At 45.1% G+C, this 23,970-nt stretch overlaps 1 protein-coding gene across 2 annotated transcripts in view; it reads right to left on the reverse strand.

Annotated features, from left to right (window-relative positions):
• Positions 1-23,970, reverse strand: part of ATXN10 (ataxin 10) — a 150,047-nt gene that overhangs the window by 60,841 nt on the left and 65,236 nt on the right. The window contains exons 8-10 of one of the 2 annotated variants that reach the window (XM_064491370.1): positions 19,619-19,727; positions 17,938-18,107; positions 11,682-12,056 (exon numbers count right to left, since the gene is read on the reverse strand). In XM_064491370.1, the coding sequence (XP_064347440.1) occupies positions 12,033-12,056; positions 17,938-18,107; positions 19,619-19,727 (303 nt within the window). In that variant the 3' untranslated portion in view covers positions 11,682-12,032. Of the gene's footprint in view, positions 1-11,681; positions 12,057-17,937; positions 18,108-19,618; positions 19,728-23,970 lie in introns of those variants that run through there. The other variant, XM_031463434.2, reaches the window with a different exon arrangement.

A 23,970-nucleotide genomic window follows, 5' to 3' on the forward strand; every position in this document is an offset into this window, starting at 1 on the left:
TCCAGATACCTGGAGCCAGCTTCCCTGGTTCCCTCCCCAGGACTGGCTCGTCTCCAATCCCTTCCATCCACACGGACGCTCTTATCAAGTTAGGGTAGGCTAGTTCACGCTGCAGTAACAACCCCCCAAATCCAAGTAGCTAAAAATTACAAAGTTAATTTCTTGCTTGTGTCACTGAACAGCTGTGAGGCCGTGGACACATCACTTAACTTCTCTGGCCCTCCGTTTCCTCATCTGCAAAATGGGAGAAACAACATCAAAAGGGCCAAGTGAGTGAAAAGGTAAGTACTCAGGACCGTGCGCAGCACCTAGTAGGCACTCAGGAAGTGATAACTACCATCACTGCTGTTGCTCCTGCTGCTCCCAGGAGGCTTCTGCTGGTACCCAAGTCTCAATCAGAAGCCTCAGTGCTAACTCCCCTTCCCGGCTCTGACCACAGCATGTCGCAGCTCCCTGTTTACCCCTGAGTCCCAGGTTAGAACAAGGACTGCATCCGACTCAGTCTCTGAACCTGAGAGCTTAACAGAGCCTGGCACCTGACAGACGCTCAGTAAGTGCTTGCCAAGGTAATGAGCATGGTGCGGACTATAACCCCTGCTGTGTGAACGAAGCCCAATGTGCTGTCTAAACGTACAGAGACCCATGTTAATGGGGACACACGCACAGAGGCACCTGGCCTGCAAGAAACCTGACTGAAAGCACATGAAGAGGGTCAAAAGGTCATCTGAAGATGGACAGGCTGACGGCTGTAAAGGCCCTGAAGCAGGCCACACGTGAGCCAGGACCTCTGGGACACGGGCCACTGCTCCCGGGGAAGTCTGAGCAAAGGGACGTGGACCTACCGGCGCAAGTCTATCTCCAAAGGAAACAAAGGGGCAATCCGAGCCCCCGCCCCAGCCTCAGCCCTTACTCAGGGCCGCGACTCCCCAGCCTGGACACGGTGGAGCTCTCTGAGGAGAGGAAAATGTTCTTTATGTCCTGATTGGGGCGACAGCTGCACTGATGTACGTCTGCCCCAACAAACCATTCATTTAAAATCTGCGCAGTCTGTTTGCATGTAAATGAGAAAGGGAGGGAGGAGCAAGCTATGGACACGACCAGTTGCTGGTTTCCTTAGCTCCGAACTCTCCGAAACTGAGAGCCTGAGGAAGGAAGGGAAGGACAGAGGGAGGGAAAAATTTACCAACGGTCAGGTGAACCTGGCCTCTGCTGACGACATCATGAAAGTCTGCACAGTGGCCACTCCCCGGGAAGCCCTTCCTCTGGGCTTCAGAGCCACACGCAGGGTAGGGAAGGCCCGGCCCTGCCCTCCATCCCCGCAGCACAGGGCTGCCTTCCCTCCTCTGCCCTGGAAACACGCTCCCCGGATGGCGGTGTCACCTCTTAATTCTAGCATCTTCCTCTGCTCTGAGCTACTTCAGGGCTGGGCCACTTCTTCCACTTCCTTCTCTCCTGCACCTAGCACAACGCTTGGCACCCAGTGTGCTCTTAATAAATACTTGTTTCTCTGGCAATACGTTTTCAAAGTTACCGTCAAAGATATGAAATATACCACCTTCAGATAAGGACGTTACTTCTAAGTAAGAATAACGGCTAAATGACATCAGATCTTGGTAACTCTGTAAAGATTTAAGTCTCCTCTTTTTTGGATACGTATGAATCCTACTGTCATGATTTATAAGTCCATAAAAGCCATATATTTACTGGGCAGAATAGACAGTAAGCCTGGAATGCATAACAGCATTACAATTCTTGCCGTAAAGATTACTGATGCCTCGGGCTTTTAAAAAACGAGATGCCACACGGAGCTGTACTTCAGGAGCTTTCCCTAAATATAAAACATTACACACCGCTCTGTCATTCCGCTGTAAATTACAGCTCCTGGCACTGTGCTGCGGTGTGTAGGCATGCGTGCACGCGAAGCACACAGCCCAGCGTGTGTTTAAACTAACACCTGGCAACCTAAAAACAACATCTTAAAGATAATTGTCAGAGCATGAAACGCTGCACTAACCAAGAATTCCCGGGCTGTGAACTGGCACGGTAACACATCAGAAACAGTCTTGAAAACAGGGGTGATATTTTTCCGAAAGAAACTTTAGTGTTTCAAGATCAATACTCTGAATGTAAGGTTTTGAACCAGAAATCATGACATCCAACCCTAAAGGGGGTATACCTCAAGCCACAGGTACGTCATTTTGTAAAAGTGAAACTGGCTTTTACACAAATCTGAAATGGCCAGAAAGCCTGCACTGCTACGTACACGCAGACGCCGAGGGGCGTGCATGCCTGTGTTTGGCACACTGTGGTCCAGGTCCACCCGGGAGACTGCAGACCCGAGATGCAAACGATGCAGACGAGGGAGGTGAGCAGGGCGGCAGCTCTGAGGTCAGGCAGGAGCCCTGAAAGCTCAGGATGATGGGGGTGTGGTGCAGGTGGGGGGCCGACGCGGCCGGGGTCCCCAGCCTGCTCGGGGCCTTTCTCATGGCACTGTTCTAGTAACAAACAGCTAAGTCACTGTCTGGACAAACTTTGAAGTATCGACTTTAGTTCAAATTTTTGCATATCACCACAAAGGCTGAACTTGTGTTTCCTTCTCTTTTACAAAGATAAATAAAACTAATAAACAGTGTACACAGAAGTCTAGTAAATTCCAATTTAATAAATGTAGCCTAAATGTATACAAGTGATTGGAGAAGGTGGATCAGGGCTTGATTTTCTCATAAGGCCGAGGTGAACTGTTCATAAAAACTGTAAGGGAACAACACTTACAAGAGAATAAAGTATCAATTATTTTCGATGAGAATTCTAGTCACAATTTTGACATTAACTAAAATTTCAAAACAACTTGGCATCAAGTCAGCATACTAAAAATTTCTTGAATCCTGTGTGCATGTGAAGTTTTTCTGTCCTGTCCATATCCACCGATGCGGTACTACTGTTCTTCTAAAACTGCTAGAAATGATTTTTCAAGATTAAAGATGAATCTATCTTAAACATAATACAGAAAAGACGGACTTCTTTCTCTTCAAAATGCTCAAGGAAACATCTGCCCCCAACCCTACCTCCCCACCACATTCTCCAGGGGCCCTGGAGGGGAAACAGCAAAATTCTAAATCTGACTAAATTAGGGGTGGGGCCCCCGCCTGTGGCCAGGGTTCCCGCCCCAGAGCCAGGGCTCCTGCCTGGGCCTCCTCGCCTGGCACCGCTGCTGGAGCCGCTGCAAACAGGCAGCACCTGAGGCGGGGCGGAGGCAGGGCCCCTGCCCGTCCGCATTGCAAACGTCAGCTGGTGCTGCCCCTCTCTGCACTGACGCGCTGAGATATTTCTGTTCTGTTCTGTTTTGGTTTTGGTTGGGGGAGAGAAGGGGATTAGGTTGAAAGCTGCCAGGGCTGAAATTCCAGCAGGCGAGGGACCCGCCTCCCCCTCCCGCTCCCCCTCCCAGAGGCCTGCCAGTCGGATTTTTCTGTCAACGTCCCCCCACCACCTCCCTGCTCAGACTTCCCCAGCCTCCTCCACACCCCCAGCCCCCGGGCTGTCCGTGCGGAGCTGCAGGTGCGGACCAAAGTCGTTCCTTGCCACAGAGAGGAGGAGGGTGCGATTTGCTTCAGAAAACATTTGAAACTGAATTTCTTGTCTCATCTCAGTCCTGTCCTTCACGTCCCCTCTTCCTCCATCTTCATGCGCCGACGGCACGGGGCTCAACAGATGAAAACTCAACTCCCACCCCACTCTTGCCCCTACTCTGTCACGGAAATGACTTATTTTTTTAAAATTTCCTGTTGGATTTTTCCAGCGCGTAAATTCAACATTGTCACTAAATCATACCAAGTAAGCAGCGATGAGTCGTTCCCAGAAATCAGTCTCACGTTAAACCAATTACTCAAATGTCCGAGAGTAACACGAGCTAGGTGCGGCCTGGGGAAGGACTTGTAACACCAGATGCACAATAATACAGGCAGTCCAGCCTGGAAAGGACAGTCACCCTCACCCACCCGCCTAGCACGCAGACTGCTGACCAGCTGTCCCAGCTCACAGGGGAAACACGCCTTCCTGCAACTCTCAGCAGAGGGAGCTGACACGACGGCCCCGTGGGCCGCTTCAGAAAATTTAAGTCAAACAAAACCGGAAATTTCCTTAAGAAGTTCATCATCGCTATTTAGCTATTTTCTTTTGATACCAATAGTTTATTGTCTCTAAATGATTAAAGAACACATATTCTGTCTGCTTATATATGTATATGAGTGTACGCATGCGTGTGTGTGTGTATTACATAGCATATATCAACAGGGAAATTTTCTTTAATAAAGGTATCTTTTTAGAAATATCAGTCTTTCAAGACTATACTCAGAATGTTAGTTACTTACAAAATAGTCTGGATGAGCAAAGAGAATCCTATTCTGAAAAATTTAATTTACAGAAATCATTTTTACTCCTACACTTGAAAGACTGATACTGGATATTCTTTCTGCATTTATTTACAAAGAGAAACAGAATCTGTGATCCTACAGAGAAAACTGGAAGAACCAAGGGTGGCTAATGATGTCCCCGGCAGACAACCATCACAAAGTAGTGGGCAACACTGAGTGTGGGCCGCACCCAGGAGGCGCAGGCAGCTGGGAGGCCGTGGGGCCAGGCCGCCTGGGTCCTCAAGTGGCCCCACCACCGACTGGCTGTGTGCGACCTTTGGCGCGTCACTGAACCCTGATGGATCTCGGTTTGCAAATTTATCAGATGAGGATAATCATGTCCCCCACGCTACGAAATCCCGTGAGGACAAACACACTGGCGTAGTGAAGGGCTGGAAGGTGTCTGTCGCAGGAAGCACTATACACTGCTTCCTTCCATGACTGTGACTGTTCTGTTATTATTCATTTTAGAATTTACTTTTCCTGGGTCTTAAATTAGGTTTAAAATTTAATTTTCCGATCTTAATTAGTGGCCATGATTACTGATGGCTTTCCAAAAGAAAATGCAGGTACTCCCGCGTGCGGACAGAGCGTTGCCAGCAGCAGCGCACAGGGCGTGAGCGAGGAGCTGACCCCGGCAACCGGTCAGAGTTCAGCCTGGCGAGGGGGAGGCTCTTGGTCTCTCCTAATCATATGACCGAGCTTGCTCTCAGGAAAAGGCAGAAACACATCGCACAAATATGTAAAAGACCGATAAGGGCTTCACGGCGTTTCCTCTCCAAGGTGAGCTGGTGCTGCAACATAAATCTGAACTGAAGGAAACGCACGGTTGATGACGGAATTTTCAGGCTCCCCCGCCCCCGGGAAGGCAGCATCGCTCAGACGTCATGAGCGCTGTGCAGGCTCGAGCACCCCTGAGGCGGCCTTGGGAGGCTCTGCTCTGAGGGCTGACGCGGCCAGCAAGGGCCCACGCGTCGCTTTCCCTTCCAGAGCCTGGCACCCAGCAGCCCCCTGGAGACCAGAGAGAGCAAGCCGGTCCCTGCGCAGAGGAAGGGCAGCGACCACCTGGCAGCTCACAGGTGGAGCAGGAACCGGCGTGGCCCCCGCCCCCCTCCCTGGCCCCAGTTCAAGGCCGCTGCCTCCTCAGGAGCCTCGTGGAGAGGCTGAGGCGCTGCTCCCAGGGCCTCGGGGAGAGCGCTGTGGGTGAGCCGGGCACTGGGCCAGGCCTTCCCTGCACGCTGTCCTTACAGAGGCAGAAGGACAGTGGGAGCTGGGCTTTGGAACTGAATGGGATGAAACAAAACACGCCTACAGAACGGCTCGCTCAGCCCACACAGCGCAGGGGCTCGCACGGGGCAGGTATTCACGGGGTCGTCGTGAGCACATCCGAATCCTCGAAAAACCGTGTGAGGCCAGTAACGTGACCTCATTTCACAGATGAAGAGACAGACTCTGAGAAGTGACGTGTACCCCAGCGGCCTCGTTGGTAAGTAAAGAAAATAGAATTTGAGCTTTCTTTTTCCCCAGATGAAGCCCCCCACCTTCCCGCTGAAGGTGAGGGTGTGCTGGTGTCAGGAGTGGGGCGGCGGTGGGGGGAAGGCTCGCGGCGAACCCTGCAGCCCCGGCGTGGGCGCTCTCCCAGCAGCTCTGCTTGGTTAACGAGACTCATTTTGGCGACTGACCCCCGCAGGACCCAGGGGACCTCGGCGCCACCCTTCCCCTGGGCAGCCTCGTCATCACTTGTGACGCCGGGAATGAAAAGCCAGAGGGGGAGGCAGAGAGGAGGGATCCGGGGCCCAGCCAGGACCGAGTCCCTGGAGGCTGCGGTCCGAGGACCACTGCGGATGGTCCGAGGCCTTCAGCCTGCAACGGTCAGGGACAAGGAATAAAAAACTGCAGTGGAGAACGCGACCCCAGCCCAGGCGGCCACGTCCTGAGCCTCAGGCGGGTGCTGGGTCCAAATTTACATCGTCGGTGCAGTGTTAGAATCCCTGGTCAAGAAATTACATTCATATAAAAACGGGCTCTGAGGACCCCAGGAGATGGAAGCGAAAGCCAACTGCTCTGTGAGAACAAGCCCACACGACCCAGGGACCGTGAGACACAAGAAAGATGAGCTTGCATTACAGCAATAACGATCACCGGGAGAGAGAACCAGAGGCAGAGATGGAGACGGGCAGAGGACGGGGTGCAACACACGAGGAAAAGTTCTATCCCAGGGACTAGAAATGACAAAAAACAATCTGAAAGAGAAAATCAGCATGCCTCAAGACAAAATACACACAGAGAGCACACAATGAAGGACTAAGCGTATCTGAAAAAGATTAGATCACTTCCAGAAACGAAAGATATTTTAATGAATCAAGACTGAAACTGTCCTAAGTCTCACAGACCCTCCGGTGGAGTTCAGAGCCCGTCAGCCTGGCAAACAAAGGCCTGCACGGTCAGCGGGCCAGCCTCCTCTCCGGCCTCATCCCCTGCCCCTCTGCCACCCCGCCCCCCACCTCAGTCCTGGTGAAGCCCAGCACACAGCATGGGGTCCCACGCACCTGCTCACAGGTGCTGTTCTGCCTCCAAAGCCAACCCTCTCCTCCACCTGCCTCTATCTCGGTCATCCCTTAAGGCCCAGATCCTAGGGGCTCTTCCTGAGCTCCGGGGTGAGCCATTTGTACCAAGACTTAGAAAGTTTCTAGTCCTCGTTCTGAATACTTTTCACACACCACTTATTCTACTGTTTTCACACCTGTCTCCCCCGTTACAGTGTGAATTCCTTGAGAGTAAGCACGAGGCCAAATCCATCTCTGCGTTCCCAGCGCCCAGAGTACTCGCTGGTACACAGCATATGGCAGATACAGATTTGTTGAACTGAACTAAAAGCTCTCACCGCGATGCCAAATAGCACGTTCATTCAAATTTGGAGTCAAAATTATTCCTGATTTTACTCTTAATTGCAACACAGCAGCAGATTTGAATTCAAACTAAACTCCACGGCCTGAGATTAAATATCACTCTTGGTCCATTAGAATGTGATGGGTATGAAATTAAATTCTATTGGAACGAGATAAGCAACAGGCTTTTAAAGGGGGCAGGGGAGCAGTCCAACAGTGACTTCAAGTGTTGATGGAAAAAAAGGCTTTGTATAGGAATGCAACTTTGATCCTCTTAATTTTAAGTTGCTGCCAGAAAAAAAAAAAAAAAGAAATATGCTAAAGATCAAAACTGTTTTAGATGTGTGACAGACAGTTCCATTATATTTTTTTTAGAAAAGAGAGAACTCTCTAACATTTGAAATAAGAGCACTTTTCTCATTTAACCAAAGAAACGAAGCCTGGGGAGATACAGAGAAATCTCACAACGTCAAAAGCTCTCAGATTTTATTAAGTTGAGATATGTAGTAGAAATCTTGAAGACTCATGCACTCCGCAAAAAAGCTAATGTACCCAAACCAGAACACCTGACAATAAAAGATGAATTCGAATTCCTATTCCTCTGAAGGGGGAAAAAAATAATGTTCAATACGTTGGAAGAATAAGCTTTATTATTTTCTCCCCCTCCCGTCTTTTACACACACACCCCGCCTACCACCCCCATCTCAGCTATTGTTTGCTGGCAAAACTATCCAGAGCCTACGCTAATGTTTTGCTTTTAAAAATCCTTCTGTTAAAAACACAGTTGCAATTGTCACTGTGAAAGCCCCCAGGTCTCGGGCAGGAGGGGTCGAGGTGCTGTACTTCTCTGAAAGCAGAACAAAGAAGGAATTCCTTCTGTCACTACTGAACTCAGCATACTCTCTTCTTGTCACAGAGGAAGTCCAGAATTCTAGATTCGCACCCCTTTCCCTCCTTAACCGTATTCTCCTGTTATTAGTGAAGTGGTTCATGTTCATGGTAAAAATTACAAAAAATAAACGGAGAAAAAGAAACGCGTCCTTAATCTCACCAGCCAGAGATAACTACTATTAATACCGTAGTGTACTTCTTTGGGGTCATCTTGCCATGCACATACATATTTGTGTAAATATATATGTAACATAGAGATTAAAAAATGCAAAAGTGGGGGCTTATGAAATGCAATGGTGTGTCCTGCTATGAATTCCCACCAATCACGCTGTCATGAGTGCTGTACCAACAGAGCACAGGCTCTCTGAAAACATGATTTTTATTGGATTCATGTCATAGTACCATAATTCACTGAAACATTTCCAGTTGATGAAAAAAGTAGGTTGTCTGTAACATGATCAATAACGCTGAAACCTGCATGAGCATAAACGCAGCCGACCGTGACTGAGTGCTCATCCTACCTCGGACAGGGGCGCACGTCTCCTCCTCACAGCCGCCCTTTCTGAATATGACCTGGGTTCTGGTGAGTAAACTGAGTTGCAGGGAGGCTAAATAATTTGCTCCAGGTCACCCAGCTAGCATTTAGCAGAACCCAGGTTCATTTGGTTAGGCTGGTTCGAGCCTGAGCTTCTCACTTACTTACAACCAAATCTATGATAATCTTTGTCATTTCTAATCCATAAAATATCTTCGGTTATTCTGAAAAAACAATTGAATACTATCAAGGTTTCTAACATCTTTAATATCTTACTCTTCAATCAGTTCCAGATTTACGCCGGTGCTTATTTCCAGTGAGGTGAGCTTTTTCCAAACAGTTAATCAATTATCCCGGGTTCACTTTTAAGACAAACTCCTTTTCTCTCTGGGATTCTGAGCTCGTGTTAACTTCTCAGGTGTCTGTTTCTAAAGGACATGATCTCTTCCACTCACCCACACACTTAGGCACTTACATTGTTGATTATTTTAACTTTAAAGTTTATTTTAGAACTGTTAAGATAATTCTTCAATTATTTTCATCTTTTGTCCAAATTCTGGGATTCCTCCCTCAGCACGATTCTAATTGGCCTAGCAATAAACAAATAAATGGGTCTAAAAACCATTAGTACCTTTACAATATTCCTTATTTCCACCCGGGAACAAGGCCTCCCTCTCAGTTTAGGCAGCTGCCTCCCCTCGCCTAAGTCTCTTGATATGAATACAGCGAAATACTGTTTTTACTTTAAACACAAATCCGTTTAAAACCCCTGGTGTCTAGAAACTGATCATAGGGGGCAGTAAAGAAAACGGGGTCCCAGGCTTTTACAAACTTGTGAGTCACCACAGGCAAAAAATTACTTCCCCACTGTCTTCCCTTTGGTATCTAGAATACGCGTGAATCATGCTTCTGAGAACCATGCGTGTCCCCGGGCGCAGTTTTCCACAGGAGTCTCAAGGAGCCAAGGAGAGACTAGAACCCTTCACCACGAAGAAGACAGTTCAGAAGTGCTAAGGAACGCGATCGCCGGGAAGAACAAAGCAGTCCCGCATGTGCTGTTTGACAAAAGGTGCCCCCTCTTAAGGGCTCACACCATGCTGTCAAAGATTTCAAACCCTCTTTCTGCAGTGAACACGGAAGCAGCAGAGAGAGCAGGAGGAGCGGGTCCGGAGGTCGGAAGTCAGCCAGCTACTGCTCCAAGCAGGTGACCGTGCCAACCCGCGCTCTGACTAGCCGGTAACACGGTGAACTCAGCCAGCGTCCAGTAACTCCTCTCACTGCAGGTGCTGGGGCAGGCGTGCCACAGCCAGACACGGTGTGTCCCACCTTCCGGGAGCCTACAGGCTGGTGAGGAAGACTCATGGGACTCACAGGAGGAAGGGTGTGGAGCCCAGCTAGCAGGCAACGGGAACAGACAACAATCAATTATTATATCGCGTTTATCTATTTGGTATGATTCTTCCTTTCAAATAATGTCACGCCTTCCCCACAAAACAACAAGTTGATCACACTGCAAGACACAGGAAGAGGTCGGGGGGCCTTTGAGAGGGAAAAATGTGCAGCTGCAACAAACTCCACCGTAATACGTGTCCTCCAGATGGGAATTTTAACTTCATTTACTGTAACAGGAACTGCATGTTCGGGAAACTAATGGTGACAGTTTGATTTATGAATTCTGACATATTTCTTGAACTGGGATTACATTACAAAGAAGTGGAATTCGAAGCAAGCCGGCTCTTGCCTATATATTCAATCTTCAAATCAATAAGCCGAGGTTCTCTGCAGCTTGTTTCTGACAGAGGAAGACACAGTCTCACCGAGACAGGCCACACACCTGTGCCTTACAAGTTCCTTAGCACACTCTCAGAACTGAGCTGCGACAGACTTCGGCATCCGCACAGAAAACACTTGAGTGCTTTACTAGACAGTAACAAAAGAGAAGTTTCACTCAGAAGCATCTGTGGACAAACTGAAGAGAGGAGAAAAAAACGAGATTCTCATTCTAAAGAAAGGTCTCATGTTTGCTTCCTCCCAATGTCCCATCTGTTGGAAAGGTAATAAACATAGAATACGGAATATGAGGATTACTCTAAACTTAGTAAATGCCTGCAAGTGTTGTCTACAACTTTCTGCTTAAACACACACAATGGGGAGACCCTGGAAGGAACTCGATCTCCTCTCTCAGTGAGGCTGGCGGGGGAAGGGGAGAGAGAAGGAGCTGGTAAGAGACACCAGATACTGTTAGATACTTTGAGTAAGTGATCACAGTTAATCCTTCCAACCCCGTAAGGCCCATGTTACAGTTCTCATTTTACACACGAGGAAGCTGAGATTCAGAGAGGTTAAGTCACTTGTCCAAACTGGCACAGCTAAAAGGTGGTGAAATTAAGGGGCAATTTCTCTAAGACTCGTCCGGATTCTTTGTCCTATTCCAAGCCTTCTGTCTGCTGCAAGTTCCTCCGTAAGCATCACGTGTACTTATGGATCCAAATGTTACAAGGTGAGGAAAGGCAAGGAGCCCGTGCCCAGAGACCCCGCGGCCAGGACACTGTCAACGGCCTGCCTGGAACTTCCCAACTAGTCAGGCACACAGTCATGGTATCGAAGCTTATCAATGAAAATGGAAAAATGTGCACCTGGCATAGAGGGCAGATTAGCCTTTGTCACCCACGAAGACCAAGGGAAAGGGGTTTCGTGAAAGACTAATCATCAAGGGAGAAGCAAGGAACAAGCGGTGGTGGTGGGTGGCTAGCAAGGAGCAGGGCTTGCTAAAGCAAAACCGAGCGGTATCCAAATTCCGTTCTGTGCACGGCCGGGTTTGCCAGTGGTCGTTCGTGTGTGTGGACCACACCACCTTACGTGAGAACACCAGCACGCATGCTGCAGTACGCACCAGGATTAACCACCAGTAGTATCTTTACGTACAGAAACCCAGGGTCCGGGCAGAGGGCACAGTGAAGAGCAGACAGACAGGGTGCAGAGGGGAGCGTGGCGCAGGAAGCTGCCCTGATGGACCTGAGGTTTCGGCGAGAAGGCGCCTTGTGACCCCGAGTTCTAAAGGCCAACTTAAGGGCTCTGGGGTAACGAATGCAGGCTGGGAAGTGCACACGGGGCTGGCACAGGCCAAGAAGGCAGGTGCTGGCCTGGCATGAGGACAGAGCAAGGGCCCTGCCCCCCGACCCATTTCATAGCAGCACAGAGGGAAACACCAGCACACCCCCGTCACGCACTCACTGCTCTGCAGAACAGCCCCTCAGCCAGTTCCGTGGGTAACCGTTAGGGCAGCCAGTACCATGCGCAGAACACGCTCTAACTGCCACGAAGAGCAAGGGCCTGAAGAAAACAGGGAACAGCAATCAATTTTTTTAAGTTTCAAGATGCAACAGGCAAATACGCTGCTTAAGAACAATTCAAACAGAAAGAAATCATTAACAGAAAAAAGGGGTTTAATAGTTTGCCTGCTCGTGGCTCTGCACGTCAGGATGTGAAAAGCTGAAAGGTACCCTCCCCACAAAACAGGCAGCGAAAAAATAATTATGTTATGAATGCTTAACAGTTACAAATCTAGTCTAAAACTTTCTTTAAGATTAATGGAAAAAGTACAATCAGATCTACAAAGCCTAAATTTTGGATTAAAAACATTTTTTTAATTATGTGCAAATATTTATGCTATGTAGATGTTCTTACACTCTGACATACAGATACGGATAAGTTAAATAAAAATAAAGAAACTTACAGTAAGTTATAATACATTTAAATAGGATCTAAACATGAAAGACTTTCAAAAGTAACTACAGAGCCCAGAATTTAGAGGAACATTAATTTTCATTTGAAAAAGTTGTTTTATTTTTACTACATGTCTTTGTTTGCAAATACAGTCAGGAAATTTTACAGTAAAATAGGGACTCCTTGAAGAGGAGAGCCGTGTCTTATCTGCTTTACATTTTCAGCATCTAAACCTGTGCTCAGAATGTAGTGGACGTGATAGGTATTTTAAAATAAATTCTCATTCAGGAAAAATTTACTGAATGCTTACTATGTGGCAGGTACAGTTTAGACACTGGGACTAACACAACAGGCAAAAGATTTTAATGAAACAGGTTCACACAGGTTTTTTTTTTAATATGTATTTATAAATGAAATCTACCTTCATAATAGCTCATTCTGAATTGGAGGGGTCAAATAGTTATTGCCTTTCCATGTTGAACTTTTCTATATGGAACAGACTTATTTTTAAAATGAAGCCATGCCTGCAATGAAAGCCATGTTCTGTGTGCACGCGTGTGAGCACACGGCATCGCACGTGGGAACGCTGGGGCTCCTTCCCATCAGGAGGGGGAGAGAACAGCCCGAACCGCGTTTGCACAAGGCCTCTGGCGAGTGGATTCAGCTGCCGAAACTGTGGACAGCCCGCCTTCGCTGATGGGATTTCTTTGGGGGAAAAGAAGGCAGAAAAACTAGACAGGTCACCTGCTTATTCATTTTGAAAAATGCATTCAGCTTTATGAAAAAAAAAAGTTCTGCTTTTCCTTTAGTAAAGCATTTCACTTAAAGAATTTATGACAATAATGAAAAGAAGAAGGGGGAATGAAAAAGTAAACCACACATTCCTATTCTAACAAAGAAGCTGGACACTGTTTTCTACATGTTTACAGCATTAATACCCATGTGCCTCTTACCAACAGAAACCAAAATAAAATCTCCATTTCAGGTCCACAAAGGTTTAAAAGTAAACTGATCACTACAGATGCAGCAGGAAAATACCACGTAAGTCAAGCACGAAACACAGGGCAGCAACAGAAGTCACTAAGTATTTAAGAACATCTCCCTGCCGTGACTTGGTAAACGGAAGTCTACAAATTCCTTTATGATTCAGGAAATACTACAATCCATCCTGTGTACAGATGAAGAGTTCAAGACTCATGGAAGACTGGGTAAAACACACTTCTGAGCAGACTTTTCAATCTGAGCCCAGGCAACCTGACTCTCTTAAATACAGCCCACAGACACAGGCAGGAAGACTCCCATCTTTCCTGTCACTATGTGCAGCCCAGCTCCTGTCCTGGCCGAGAGGGCTGCCCCCAGCCCAGGCACGGCTCCCCTGCTCCCCTCCCTGGCCCTCCCCATGTGGACTTCTGTTAGAGCCATGTGCCCCTGCAGAGCGCCCTGCTAAGGGGACTGTCTTCTCCAGAGCACGCACACGGGTAGTCTTGCTGAATTAAATCGCACTGAATCAAATCTCTCTGAACCTTGGTTTCTTCATTTAGAAAATGACAATACTATCTTTTCAGCCTTTTCCACAGACGTGTCATGTGGCTCCAAAGAACTAATGCAGATAAAAAGAACTCTGCAACAGGGGAAGGGCCACCTGCCCAACTACAGGGGGTGCCACCCAGCAGGTGGGCACCATGCTCGATGCGATGAAGTTACACAGACAAGCACAGAGAAGCTGGGCTTAAATGGCTTCTGCTCAAACCCCAGGGCAACCAGGCAGTGCACAAAGATTTCAGGAAATATGTGTCAATAACTTTGGGCCTGGTTCAACCAGGCAAGGATGGTCCCAGATGCTCCCAGAGCGGAAGCTTCATAGGAGGAGACGCTTGTCTGTCTTGTCCATCTAAGGATCCCCAAGGCTGGGAACGTTCACATTTGATGAATGGGTAAATCAGAGACAGAGATGTGGGCAGCAAATGCGCGCCAGACCTGAGCCAGCAGCGGGCCCAAGGGAGACCCAGGTTCCAGCCTCCAGCACCCTCAGCCTCAAGCCACTCAGGAGGTCCACTTTAAATCCCCTCCTCCAAACCCCTGGAAAGCTCCCATAGGAGAAGGACCATGGTAAGAGCCCAAGAGCTCACGGTCAGACAAATCTAGATTTTGCTCTGGACTCCGCAGCTCACTAACTGGACGGCCCCTCTCTTGGTGTAGTTAGCAGAACCTGCTTTGCGGGGCTGGTGCAAAGACTACAGCTGATAACACAGGAGTTCACCGAGCGCAGTGCTGGGACGTGGCAGACATTGAACAAATTATCAGTCCTTTTCTCTTCTGCGTGAGGGATGAGCTAAACTTAGGTCTGATGATACAAAATCCCCCTCACTCCTATCTGTAACCCTTACAGCAGAGAAAGAGCCAAATACCCCTTAGGCCCCAGTTTATGTGGACAGGGGACAACAGCCATCCAGGCAATACAGTGAAAGTTAAGAGCATGGTGACAAAGACCCGCTACGTGATCACCCATTCCCCGCTTCTCCAAGACTAACCAAGGTCGCCAAGTGCTCGTGAACGCCACCCTCTGAGGCCACAGGGAGCGAGGCCAGCGTCTGCAATACCTGGATTAAATCGGGATCTGGCTGCCAGGTTATGATGGTGTGTTAAGATTCTTCCAAAGGAGGAAAAAAAATCCCAGACGTGATGCTTTCAGGTTAAGGCTTTCTGTTGGCACAGGTTAAAAAGTAGGAGAAACAGAGGCATTCTTATACTCAAAGAATGAACTCCTTCCTACCTTCAAGAGTGTGTCAGAAGTCAGCAGTGCCATTAGCACCTACACACGTGAAGGAACACAGCACTGACTTCCTGCGAGCCCCGCGACCTCTCCACGGCGGCACTGGGCACACTCCATGTTTACTTACTGAGCAACCTGATCCTGACTTCGGGGAGTTATTTCATAAGCCCTTCAAGGGTTACTACATTTTGTTCCTTAAGAGGCAAACCCAAATTAGCAACAAAAGAACTAAACACAAGAAAACCACCTCTTTTGTGCTTCTCAAGAACGGCAGTCGTGGGCATTAAAAAGGTAAAGGTGTTTTATTGTCTACCGACTTTTTCCTACAAAACTCAGCCCAGTAATTTTCCGAGGGGAGATTAGCAGTCTTCTATCCACACCTGCTTGAAGATGAGGAGTCATCAAAATGGTTTACAAGAATAATAAGAGAGCAAATTATCCGGCATTTAGTTCTGTGCCATGTCCTGTAGGAATTATTCCAGTCATCAAAACTTAGCATCTTCATATGGCTGTTTTGTTTTCAATCTTTTCTCTCCTCTGTTCTTCAGACTGGATGACGTCTACTGATCTGTCCCCAAGTACCGACTCTTCACTCTGTCATCCCTACTGAGGTGTCAACCTCGCTCAGTAAAAATTTTACATTTTATTTGGGTACTGTATTTTTCAGCTTGAGAACTTCCATTTGGTTCTTTTTTTACAGTTTCTATTTCTCTGCTGAGATATGCTGTCTTTTCATTCATCCAAAGCATATTTTCCTTTATATCTTTGAGCATAATTACAATTGCTTTAAAATCCTTGTCTGCCAAACCCAACATCTGTGTCATCACACAGTGAGTCTCCATGGTATTTGTTGTCTTCATAATGGATCATATCTTCCTGTGTTTCAAGTAAGTTTGGACTGTACCTTGGCCATTGTGAATGCTATGCTGTAGAAAACTCTAGACTGTATTATATTCTTCTAAAGAATATTGGTATTTTGGTTTTAGCAGGTAATTATCTTGGTTGGATTTTTACTGTAAACTCCAGGGCGGCAGCTCAAATCTCAGTACAATTATCTTATCCTTAGTTTTGGTGCTTGGAGCCTGCCCCGTGCATCTCTGATGAAGGTATCAGCAGAGATTTAGGTAACTGGTCACGAAATTTGGCGCTCGCTTTCTCCTTTCCGGGATTCTCCCCTTCACTTTCCAATGGCTGTGGTTGCTCCAAACTGTCCTTTCACCCTTCAAGCTAAAAGAACTACAGATTTTCTGTCAGTTTTAACTGCCCTGCATGACACACTCCCTGCGGTGCCCCTCTTCCAAGTGTTAATTCAACTCTCAGATCTACCAGTTTGTGTCAAATTTGAGTGTCTTCACATAGCTGTCTTTTGTCCAGTTAATAATCATTATTTGCAGGAGAATCAGTCCAATAGTAGCTTACGAGGCTAGTAACAGAAGCAAAATCGACACAACTTATTATTTTCCCGATTTTTTACTTTTTCTCACAATGCACTGGGTCATGAACTCAGAAAGAGCTTTGGCAGGCAGGCTGTCCCTGATTCACGTGGCATCAGCTGGGCAACTGAGCAACCAAGCTTGGAACTAAGGAGCCGAGCAACTGCCCAAGTTCCAAGATAGTTTTCCTTGCTCACACGCCTGGTGCCTTGGTGTTCCCCGACTAGCGCCTTTCTCTCACTTCACTGCGTCTCATCCTCCAGGGCCTCTCCACGAGGACTCGGTGATCTCAGGTGCTCCATGGTGATCTCAGGGAATGTGCACTTCTTACATGGGGACTGGCTTCTAAGAGGCTGGGTATGAAATCGGCCAGACCAGTCACGGGCTATGCCAGAAACGGTATAGGATCACTCCCACCATGTTTTATTATTCAAAGCAGTCACAGGGCTTTAGTCATTTAGACTCAAGAGGATGGAAAAATAAATCTAACCCCTGATGGGGGAGTGGCAAAGTCACACTGCAGGAAGACATGCAGAGCAGGGGATATTTTTGCAGCCATTTTGGAAAAGTAGCAACCGCCACACGTATATTCAGTATTTGATGAAGCAAAACAAACGCCACGCCAAGTAAAACTCTAGAAAGATACAGGCAGGCTCGTTCAGTGTGAAGTGTGTGGTCCAGTTCTGCGGCCGTCTTTTTTACCACCCTCTCACAGTATCAGTATAATTACCCCTAAGTTATTCAGTACAAAAGAGGTTTCCAATGGCAGTCTACTGGGTTTTCAAAGACTTAATACTTAAATATTACGTCCATTTCAAAACGTCTGGAAGAAGTGCCTGTGGTGCTATGATCCATAAATGTAGGGCACAGATGCAAGTTAAAGACTTTGTTTTTTCTTAAGATAATGGTCAATAAAAACTACTGTTTATTAAATGTCTACCATGTGTCCGAAAATTTCTAGGCTTTGTTTTCCATTCATTGTTCTCCATCAATAAATAGTAATGTTTAAATGCACAGGCTTAGGACAAACATTGACTATTTAAAAGAAAGGAGACTGGCTCAAACACACTGAAGACAAATACAATGCAAAATTACAAACTACAAACCCTAATACAGACAAGCACGACATATTATGTTCCTCTGTGGTAATATATACACAAGCCTCAAGCTATTTTCTCAGCACCTCAAGCTTTCATTCCCCAAAGGGAATAATTCTAAACCCTGTATTTGATATTCTAAATAAAGCCATATATGTATGATGCATACTGAGGAGCCATCCTACCTTGTCTTGATTGTCTTTATTCTTGTAGCACAGATTTCCAATCAGCCGAATGAGATGAGACTTGAACCCCTCAGCCATATTTGAGATGTCACCTTCTGCCTTTATGCAAGCGCAGGTGCTGAAGATGTTCGTGGTGTCACTGCCAGCTACATGGATCAGCCGTAAAAGATCTACAACAGCAAGAATAAACTTCATTTTCCGTAGAAAAATTTCAGTGTTTTAGCCCAGTTTTCCATTAACAAATCTAACTTATTTTAATGGATTAAATAAAACAAAAGTAGAGCAGTGAACGCGTTCTTTAAAATAATGGTAAGAAGCTTCCTCTGCTTTTTCCTTTAGAACTTTTCATGGCTCTGTTTAGGGGAGACAAGCCATCAAGATCACCCCAACTCTGATTTGCTATTTATCCACAAAGAAAAGTTAGCTAAAAAATTCCCACCATCTTTCTTAGAAAAAAGTTTCCAATTCCAACTTCTTTCTGAAGGAACGCGTGCGACGACTACAGTCAGCTAAGTCTAAAACGCGGCACCTGTCGGCAACCAGCCTGTGACAGAAACCACGCGGCGCGCTGATGTTTCCCTCAGGGTCCAGATCATCTGAAGGCAGCCTGTGCAATCCGTTTGTCTATTTTTGGCTACACTCAGAAGGAATGAATTCGATTCTGTTATACTCTACGAAATGCTTCGAGGCAGCCTATGAAAGTAGACGATCTTCCCGAAGCTTTATAAGTGCTCCTACGTTATCTCATTTAATCCTCTCCACAAAGTTACTAAAGGCAGGTCACTTTCTCAATTTTATAATGAAGAAATCAGGCTCAGAGAAGTCAGTCACTTGGCACAGTTGAGCTGACAACGCACGTTTGCCCCAAACACCTGCTTCTTCCACGATGTTCCGCTGCTCGGGTTTGTGATGTCTGACTTTAACTATCGCTAAAGGCACTGCATTCAAAATCAGACACTGACAAGAGATTCTAAACACCTTCTACAGCTCACTGCTAACTCATCTACCCATCTAGACACAAATTCATCTTTCTTATTAGCATATGGGTCTCCGGAATAAGAACAGTCTTTTTTTAAAGAAAAAAATAGCAAACAGTGAACAGCAACCATACGCCTGGCTAACCACAAGGAACAGGTTGTAAGTGAATTATTTTGCAAACAGTTTTTTAGCAAAGATGGTAATACTTCAAACAACGGATTCTTGTTTAAAACAGTTTTTTTATAAGGACTGAATACATAATTACTATGTATATGAGGCACTATGCTTCATGTTCCATAGTATAACTGGGAAAAATTTACTAACAAATTTGGTAAAACTATAGAAATATAAAAATCGCCATCATGGTCCAACCCCCCCTGTCACTGTCCTAACCACCCCACCACCCCCACAAGCCCCCACCATCCCCATCACAGCCACAGCTGACGAAGCACCCACTGCGTGCACCCCGTGGAGAGCATCCTCACCTACTGAGCAGGCAGCACAAGTTCAGCAGCAGGTGCGTGGCAACGGCCTGAGCTGTCACCAGAACGTTGCTGTTCCTTCCAAGAAAAATATCCCCCCAAAACTAAAAAGTACACCAATACACTGAAAATTAAGGGGCTGTGTTTGAACTTACACTACAGTACAAGTCAAAGATTTTTTTAAAATTAAAAACAGTAATATGTGTGATATTTCTACTCACCAACCACTCTTTCCAGCAGGCCAGGAAAAACCTGCAGATAGCCGAGCAGGTCCGTGTTAGCAGTCATTTCACACAGGACATCAAGAAGCCTAATTGTAGCCAGTGCCTCCTAAAAGTAAAAGAAAACATGGCGTTTAAGGCAAGTTAAATGATCCGTTATAAATAACTCCAGGAGAATGAAACATTAGAAAAAATATTAAAGAGAAAGTGCTTTTAACACATCTTGAAAGAGAAACAACCAGCAAGAACAAAACAGAAGTATTAAACACGTACAGCAAACATCTGCCGAGAAGGATGCGAGATGATGTGTCCTTGGAGCAAAGAGTCAGAAAAGTTCTTATTCAAGCAAAAATACCTTCCAATAGTGGAATAAATGTTCAAAATTACTAGCTATGTACATAACATTTATGCAAATACTTTCTTTTTAAAGCGTTCCCAGCAAGCAAGTTCTACTTTAAAGATACAAATATCCCATGAAATACATTAATTTCTTGTCCACAGGAATTCTGTAAAACGCTGTGGTTGAAAGCACTCAGGCTGCAAGAACTTGGATTATTCCTGGGTAAATATAAACCTATATGCAATATCTTGGTAGGCTGGAAAAGATAACATTATTTGAAAATGTTAGTTCACATAATTACTAAATAATTTATTATCAAATAGATTACATGATCAAGAAACTACCAACTGCATGGCATGAGGTAGTCTAAATAAAATTTGTAAATGCAATTTTTGCACAGATTTGTAAATTTCATTTTTAAAGTACACATTATTTGACAAAATGACGTAAATAATATAAATTTAGGTCGTAAGTTCTTTTTTCAAATATTGTATTTTTTTGGTGGAGGGAGGTAATTAGGTCTATTTATTTATTTATAGAGGAGGTACTGGGGACTGAACCCAGGATTTTGTGCATGCTAAGCATGCACTCTACCAGTTGAACTATCCCCTCCCCCCCAAATTTAGGTCATAAAGATAACATTCCTTAAAAGAAAAATTACTTCCTTTTTAAAATTCTAAGAGTGTATTCATTATTCTCCAATTAGGAAATTTAAAGGTAATATTTTAATATACACTCTGAAATCTCAAACAGCAAGAAACACACATTTTTCACACCTCGTAACTTTAATTTTGCTTAACAGCTTTCACTTGCTAGTTAAAAAGTCAGGGGGAAACACCTAGACTAGAAAGTCTGAAATTAGCACCATGCTGAAAAGGCTCGAGCAAAGTCAGCACGCTCTTCTGTTAGCTGAGCAGTGGCCCAGACCGTCATCTTCAGATGCCACTTCTCCATCAAGAAACGGCTGATTGATCGGCTGCAGGTCTGGGGCAGGGCACATACAAGACTGGCCTGGACATCCTGTCATGCCAAATAGCAAGACGGCTGTCAGAGACCACTCACAGCGTGTCAGGACGACATGTCAGCAACCTGCAGAGACGCTCACTAGCCAGCAATGGCTCATTAGAACATTAGGAAGAATTATAGCTAAAATGACTGAAAACAAGTCAAGTGGCTTTTAAGCCATGACCTCATAATGATTAAGTTGAACTGAAACAACTCACTCATCATCTTTGGACGATGCCACAAAACCAGCTCAATAAACTGAAGATTGGTAATCAAAGTGGGAAAAAAAATTAAGCATTCATTCTGCTTTTCATAATCAAAACGTACCTTGTATAACCTAATAGCTGATTAGGAGAAGCTTCTCTTTATAAAATATTCCAGCTAAAAAAACGAAAAATGATCGACCGAGTCCGAGCACCACCATTTCACAACCCCAAAGAATGAACGGATCTGGGTAATAAGCATGGACAACTGGGAACACCACAAAAAAAAAGACAACCAGACATTATACACCTCTTGATGGAAGTATTTATTACCAACGATAAAATACACTGGAAAGAAAAAAATAATAAAACGGACTTGAATCTGAACAAGCCTCTGGAAGGAATTATTGCTTGCAGAAAACACAAGGAAGACAAGGGTACATTAAGCCCCACCACCGAGATACACTCACCACAAATCCAACCGCAGGGAAGAAACACTGCAGTTCAGCAAACAGTGAGCAACGGAGGAAGGAAAAAACGAGGAGGAGGAGGTACGGGGAACCTGTATCTCAGAGGAGACCTGAGACACAGCAACCTCCTGCAGTGCCCTCACTTGTATCCGATTCAAAGAAACAAACCTGAAAGCAGCTCTCAGATAATGCGGAATGTTTGGATACTGCTTATTTGATATTAATTTTTCTGATGGGCTAACTGTATTTTACTTACGTATGAAGACTCCTTATCTTTTAGAGACAACGGATAAAATATATGGGAGCTGTGTTTGAATCCGGGGCAACTGGCGTAAGAGCAGGTGGGACTGCGGATGAAACTAGACTGGTGACTGACAAGTGCCGGAGCTGGGTGACGGGGTTTTGGGACATTTTTTTCTCTTAGTCTACGCTTGTAATTTTTCATAATAAGAAGAAAAAAGGAAGTTAGAGGTTGGAAGCAGTGATATAAAAGTTTCCTTCCGGCTCCTAAATTCTATGATATTACCTGAAATAAACCAAAAGAAAATTAATCTATCCCCACCTAACACGTCTCCAATTTTCATCACTAGAATCCTTTTGCTAATAAAGTGTTTCTAATCAGCATCTGGAAACTAATAATGAAATAACAGGCAGGAAAAAAATATTCTCTTAAAAAATAAAGAGGAATAAGTGAGATGCCCTTCCACTATTTGTAAGTACTGTAAAAGTATATTCACTAAGTCAGGCACCAGGGGGAAAAGATGCAGGCAAATTAAAGGGACAAGATTTTGAAGTGGATAAAAGGAAAACAAAGATGAGCCTACTGTCTGGATCACCGGTCTGGGTTAACCTTATCATTTAATGCTCATAAGCTGCGGAAAACAGATACCAATACAAATGATACTTGTCTGCAGAAATGCGGGTTACTTCTGTCTGGCTGGCATGCAATTAATTATCGCCTTGTGCATAGACCAGTTTTCGCACCTCTCTGTAAGTTCATTTCAGCATTCCTTTATCGCATATAAACATGTGGCTCTTTGAATTCTTTAGCAGTTGTTAATATCTTACTGGTTTCCTCTGCAAAAAGTCACAAAGCCAGAAAGGGATCCAAAAGCATATTAAGAATTTAACGATGCCCACTATCACCACTCCTATTCAACATAGTCCTAGAAGTCCTAGCCACAGCATTCAGGCAAGAGAGAGAAATAAAAGGGATCCAAATTGGAAAAGAAGAGGTAAAAGTGTCACTATATGCCGACGACATGTTACTATACATAGAAAACCCTAAAAGGTACACAAAAACTACTAGAGCTGATTGAAGAATTCAGCAAGGTAGCAGGTTACAAAATTAACGTTCAAAAATCAGTTGCATTTCTTTACACTAACGATGAATCAACAGAAAAAGAAAGTAAAGAAACAATCCCCTTTAAAACAGCACCCAAAGTAATAAAATATCTGGGAATAAATCTAACCAAGGCGGTGAAAGAATTGTACACAGAAAACTATAAACCATTGATGAAGGAAATTAAAGAAGACTTTAAAAAATGGAAAGATATCCCATGCTCTTGGATTGGAAGAATCAATATTGTTAAAATGGTCACACTGCCCAAGGCGATCTACAGATTTAATGCAATCCCTATCAAATTACCCAGGACATATTTCACAGAACTAGAACAAATCATAATAAAATTTATATGGAACCATCAAAGACCTAGAATTGCCAAAGCATTACTGAAGAGAAAGAAAGAGGCTGGAGGAATAACTCTCCCAGACTTTAGACAATACTATAGAGCTACAGTCATCAAGACAGCATGGTATTGGTACCAAAACAGACATATAGACCAATGGAACAGAATAGAGAGCCCAGAAATGAACCCACAACCTTTTGGTCAACTCATCTTTGACAAAGGAGGCAAGAATATACATTGGAATAAAGACAGTCTCTTCAGCAAATGGTGCTGGGAAAACTGGACAGCAGCATGTAAAACAATGAAGCTAGAACACTCCCTTACACCATATACAAAAATCAACTCAAAATGGATTAAAGACTTAAACATAAGACAAGATACAATAAACCTCCTAGAGGAAAACATAGGCAAAACATTATCTGACATACATTTCAAAAATTTTCTCCTAGAAGAAATAAAAGCAAGAATAAACAAATGGGACCTAATGAAACTTAAAGCTTCTGCACAGCAAAAGAAACCATAAGTAAAACAAAAAGACAACCTACAGAATGGGAGAAAATTTTTGCAAATGAAACCGACAAAGGCTTGATCTCCAGAATATATAAGCAGCTCGTACAACTCAGTAAGAAAAAAATAAACAACCCAA

This window comes from Camelus dromedarius, chromosome 11 (genome assembly GCF_036321535.1).
Source record: "Camelus dromedarius isolate mCamDro1 chromosome 11, mCamDro1.pat, whole genome shotgun sequence".
Lineage (NCBI taxonomy): Eukaryota > Metazoa > Chordata > Mammalia > Artiodactyla > Camelidae > Camelus > Camelus dromedarius.